At 43.9% G+C, this 6,000-nt stretch overlaps 1 protein-coding gene across 1 annotated transcript in view; it reads right to left on the bottom strand.

The window, feature by feature from the left end:
• Window positions 1–2,917: 2,917 nt before the first annotated feature.
• CHRNG (cholinergic receptor nicotinic gamma subunit) overlaps window positions 2,918–6,000 on the bottom strand; it is a 48,572-nt gene continuing 45,489 nt past the window's right edge. Inside the window, exon 12 of the mRNA XM_077290208.1 lies at window positions 2,918–4,101. Coding sequence (XP_077146323.1) covers window positions 3,919–4,101 — 183 coding nt within the window. The 3' untranslated portion in view covers window positions 2,918–3,918. The remainder of the gene's footprint in view (window positions 4,102–6,000) is intronic.

Below are 6,000 nucleotides of genomic sequence, written 5' to 3'. Positions count from 1 at the left end.
GGCCAAGTTACATGTTAACATAGGAACCCTTCATTGATATCACCTTCACAATTCTTGCATCCATTGAACTTGTGAGTTTATGGAGAGTTTCTGTTTGTATTTCTTTGCATGAAGTCAGAATAGCCTCCCAGAGCTGCTGTTTTGATGTGAACTGCCTCCCACCCTCATAGATCTTTTGTTTGATGATACTCCAAAGGTTCTCTATAGGGTTGAGGTCAGGGGAAAATGGTGGCCACACCATGAGTTTATCTCCTTTTATGCCCATAGCAGCCAATTACTCAGAGGTATTCATTGTCATGCATGAAGATGATTTTGTTCCTGAAGGCACGTTTCTGCTTTTTAGACCATGGAAGAAAGTTGTCAGTCAGAAACTCTATTTACTTTGCTGAGGTCATTTTCACACCTTCAGGAACCTTAAAGGGCCCTACCAGCTGGTTCCCCATGACTCCAGCCCAAAACATGACTTCTACACCTCCTTGCTGGAGTCGCAGCCTTGTTGGGACATGGTGGCCATTCACCAACCATCCACTGCTCCATCCATCTGGACCGTCCAGAATTGCTCGACACTCATCAGTAAACAAGACTGTTTTAGTCTTCATGTATGTCTGGGCCCACTGCAACCGTTTCTGCTTGTGAACACTGTTTAGTAGTGGCCGAATAGTAGGTTTATGCACCACAGCAAGCCTTTGAAGGATCCTACACCTTGAGGTTCGAGGGACTACAGACACACCAGCAGCTTAAAATAACTGTTTGCTGCTTTGTAATGGTATTTTGGCAGCTGCTCTCTTAATCCAATGAATTTGTCTGCCAGAAAACTTCCTCATTATGCCTTTATTTGCATGAACTCTGTCTGTGCTCTGTTTCAGTCACAAATCTCATCAGAGTATAATGATCACTCTTAAGTTTTCGTGAAATATCTAATTTTTTCATACCTTGTCCAAGGCATTGCACTATTTAACGCTTTTCAGCAGCAGAAAGATCCTTTTTATTTCCCATATTGCTTGAAACCTGTGACCTGCATAATAACGTGGAACATCATTTTTGAGTAGTTTTCCTTTAATTAGAATCATCTGTAAAACTAATTATCACATGTGTTTAAGATTGATTTCAGTGATTCATTGAGCCCTGAGACACAATACCATCCACGAGTTTATTTGAAAAACAAAACAATTAAATCTTTAAGACACTAAAATCCAATTTGCATAATAATTTGGAACACAGTGTATATCACAGTATAGTTTCTGTGGCACAAAATGACTGACAGAGATACACAGACACGACTGGCGCAGATGCACTGATTGGCAATATTAATCTCCCTTTTCAGGTGTGGGACAGTGCAGAAAAATACAGGCCCACTGTTTTACACTACACAGTTTCAGGGGCTGAAAGTGGCTGGAAGATATATATATATATATATATATATATATATATATATATATATATATATTAAAAAAAAAAGGGACTGTACTACAATTACTATCTCCCTACAATAATCACTGAAAAGTATGGCAGGCAGCAATAAAAAGGACTGCTGCACACAAAAAGTGTGGACAAACAAACAAGATAGCTGTGCAGAAAGGAAGGAGCAACAGGATTTTTGCTTTTAAAAAAGCAGTTGGTTTTCACAGCGGTGTACAAACACCAATGCAGCTCTCAGGGAGCCTTCTAGGGCAGCCCAGTAAGCTACAGAGGTGATGAAGAGAAATCTAGCCTCCACTGTCCCTGCAAAGAAAAGGTGGTGTTGGACAGTGGAAATCGCTACAGCACAAGTGGTTTGGGGGTTAATGTACCCTGCCTAACGCTATCCCTGCTTCTGACGAAGCGGCAGCAACCTCTCCCTATGCTCAGCTCGGCAGCAGTAAGATGGCGGTCGGCGTGCACGCCCCTTTATAGCCCCTGTGACGCCGCAGAAAGCAAGCCAATCACTGTCATGCCCTTCTATAAGATGGTGTGGACTGAGACCTATGTCATCACGCTGCCCACATTCTGCGTCCACCTTCATTGGCTGAGAAAAGGTGCTGAAAGCGTCATAAGAAACGCGACTTTGGCTCAAAGATTGCCGACCGCGTGGCCGACCCCACACTGGGATCGGGTCAGGTTTCACGAAACTCGACTTTGCCAAAAGTCGGCGATTTATGAAAATGACCGATCCGTTTTGCTCAACCCTAGATAGGAGTAATTTTTATCAAAAATTGAAAGTATCTCGAAATCCTGATGTGATAGCCAAAAACGGAGTTCATATTCGTAATCAGCAGCCAAAATTGACGTAAAATTTGTTTTAAAACCTTTTGCCAGAAAAATTGCGTTGACCAGTGAATTCATTAGTCCTTACCATAGCCATGGATCGTTCATAACAGTTCACGTTAGAGCTTTTCCCACTCTTGTATCATATATAGATATTTAGCGCATGTATGTGAGTTTTTAAGATAAACAGCAGTTCAAGTAGAAAGAATGAAGCACATTTACTGAAATTAGTCCAACATATAGATGTTGGGGTGGGCCTTAAAGGGAACCTATCACCCCCCCCCCAGGCGGTTTTAACTAAAAGAGCCACCTTGTGTAGCAGTAATGATGTATTCTGACAAGGTGGCTCTTTTAGTTCTGGGTGCTGTAACTGCCGAAATAATCAGTTTTGTTATTTGTCCAAACTACCTTTTCTTCAGTCAAGGAGGCAGGCCTTTCACCCCTGCTTCAGACGCCGCACAGCCGTCAGTCATGGCTTCTTGGCGCTGGGCGCCGCCTCCTCATCGCTGTTTTGAAATCTGCCTGCACTCTTTTCTTCTGCTTTGGGCAGGCGCAGTGAGCGCTGCCCGTCCGTCCTCATATGCAGTATAGCTGACTGCGCCTGTGCAGCCGCCCTGCCTGTGAATCCCAGCCCCGCAGTATCTTCTGATTTATTCACATTGACTTATATAGACTTTATATAGCTGTTGGACAAATGATGGGTTGGCCTGCAGCTCTCCCACCAGACTCCTCGTGCTCTGCCATGTGTTCTCTTTTTTCTATGAGAGATCTGTTGCCAGACTCCTTTACCGGGACTTATCTCTTAGAGAACAAAAGATTTTGCAGTCAGAAATCTGACATATCATTATCTTTGCCGACATCATCTATTAGAGGAATGTTAGGGTGCCCCGTACACATTAGACTGTTGGCTGAACCTGTCGACATGGGCAGATTCAATCAACAATAGTTAATGAGTATGGGGCCATGACAGTGGGGTGTATCAGGATCCATTCAGCTTTTACTCAGTAAGAAAAGAATAGCACTCTTTGCTACATATGTAACTGATCTGCCAATGCTGCCATTGTGGTAGTTGTAACATGACACTTGATAAAGCTCTTTTTAATGTGCAAACAATCGGTTTTGCAGTAGTACTCACACACACAAAAATGCAAGAAATTAAAAAAACATATTTTTCTTCTCAATTACATAAAGATAACTTCTCACCATCATTATCAAATCAAACATATTACATTGCATTAAATAGGACACTCTCTTACTAGTCACAAACTCAATGTAAAGGTGTCACAGTGATTTTTTCCATGCATTTCTAACCAGCATTTTTCTATTCAAATTTAATCATAGTAATGAACCATAAACCCACAGAACATGCACGAATATAAAAGTTAATTTAGATGTTCTGCATTCTCTGAGTATCAGGACCACCAGGTCCAGATAAAACTTTCAGCCCCTAGTGATTTAGGCCATTATCCTTTTTCCACTACAAACAGATGCATAGTCTCTGTGACACATCAAGAACATGCAGCCAATGCATCTCCTAACCACTTGGAGGGATAACCCTACCTATCAATAAGTTGAAAGATTCATAGACTATAGCAGGTACAGAACTGCAAGTCCAGAAGGTCGACTCATAGCAAGGCTTATGAGCTGATGTCTTCCAATTCTGTAGTAATATTTTCAAGTAGATCCTTCCGATAGTGGCAGATAGAGTTTAGGATCCCCAGGGAAAGGACGTGATGGTGCTTGATTGTAGTGACCAGCCATGAAGGTACCAATGGACCCCAGTATAAACAGTGAGAACATGATCAAGAAACAGACTCTGTCTATTACTCGACCAATTAAAATCCACTCCCCATTCTCCTACAAACAAAAACAATTATCAATGACCAAATTGTTATATCATGAAAAGTAACCTTGTTACAGACTTTATTTCTTAAAGGAGAACTTGTAGCTGTCATGTCATGTCTGTCCTAGAAAATGGTTGTATTTAGAGATGAGCAGAACACTCCATTGCCCCGTTCCATTGTCAAGGTCAGTGCTTTCTGTCTGTGGACAGGAGCAGCTCAATTTTCTTAAGCTTCTGGATTCCTCGACGTGCGTGGTGTTTGATTTGCTGACCGTGCATGACATCATTTGTGCAGCATGCGGCGCACAGGTGACGTCTCGCCAGCCTGGCTTATCATATGCCGAGCCTGGGATAAAGAAAGATATGGATATTTGTGTAGCTCCTGTACACTGCCACAAAGCACTGACAAAGCGAGAGGTTGCACAAAGTGATCCTCTCATCTCTAATTATATTCCCAATATAATAACGAATCCAGGACATCTTTTCTTAGGACTCTAAGAAAGTTGTGTCCATTTCTCTGTTCCTCCTAAAATGTATGACTTAATTCATAACTCAGTGATATCAGTAGAATTTGTGTCCCTAAACATTGACATTGACCAATCAATGTGTCACAGTGGTAACTCGCATGCATCTTCAGCGCCACCCTACTCACCATAGTCACCGCGCGGCTTCTCTTTCTGACCATCTCACTGAGTTTGCCTTCTGCAGCACTCCTCTACAGTGCTGCTTCTACAAGTGGTTTCCACTTGACTTTAGGGGACATGTTCGGTCTCTGCAGGAATTTAACCCTGCTGTATCCGGCAGAGATTAGGTTCCCTGGACTATCTCGTGCCAGAAGAATCTATATTAGGCAGCTACTCAGACCACTCTCTGCCTGAACATTGATTCCTACTTAGTTCTTCTGCTAGTGTCCTGTTTATATGGACTGTTTAGTCTCCTGTTTATGTTATTGACCCGGCTTGTATACCCGTCCAGTCTGACTTCTCCACTCCTGACCTCGGCTTTGTAATCTGATCCTGTGCTTCCTTCCCTGACCCTCTGATTACGCCTCTCTCTCGCTCTCCTGTACCTTGTACCTGCACCTCTTACCCTCCAATCAGCTGCTGTAGTCTCAAGGATTGCCCTGGAGTGGTGCCTGGTGTCTAGAAGCCCAGCTTATCCTCACCATCAGAAGCCCTAGTGAAGTCCTGGTAAACACTTAGTCATGCCTCTCCAGTTTAAGCCTGGCCCCTGGACCAGTGGATACACACACGCCAGCATTACACAGTGATGACATTATAAGATTGTGTAAGAACACATCCTTTGACTAGGTGAAGGATAATACCCTGTTGTCAATTTCCTAGAGGAGGAACAGCAGATGAATGTCAGAACATAGAGTTTGTCATGCACGCAGGTGGTGCACGTGGTTTGCAGACCCACTGTGCCATGGGGCTGAGCCTACCTTGGAGGGGCGTAGCTAAGCAGCTTCCCGGTGTACCCTGGAGCTCCTGATGGTGGAGTCAGGCTTGGCCACAAGTAGCCACCAAGTACCACTCCTAGGCAGGCCTGGGTATTGCAGCTGATGACCCCAGGGTAAGGCACACAGACACACAGAGATGGAAAGGGCTTGGACTCTGTTCCGACTACTAAGTTCTGGATCCTTTGTAGGATGGTTACTGACACGGACATGGGCTCTGTTCAGACTACTAGGCTCAGACCCTCTGCGGAATGGTTACTGACACGGAGTCTTAGACACGGCTAATTTGGAGAAACAGGTCTTGGATACTGATTCAGGGACTGGCCACATATGGACAGGAGGATGAGGTTCAGTCACAGGCCGCACTAGGACTAGGGACTTTGGGTTCAGGACTGGCCACACAAAGATCAGGGACTTCGGATCCAGGATTGGCCTCACAAGGACCAGGGATTTTGGG

This window comes from Ranitomeya variabilis, chromosome 2 (assembly GCF_051348905.1).
Source record: "Ranitomeya variabilis isolate aRanVar5 chromosome 2, aRanVar5.hap1, whole genome shotgun sequence".
Lineage (NCBI taxonomy): Eukaryota > Metazoa > Chordata > Amphibia > Anura > Dendrobatidae > Ranitomeya > Ranitomeya variabilis.
The sequence above is the reverse complement of the archived record's forward strand: the minus strand, read 5'-3'. Positions and strand labels throughout refer to the sequence as shown.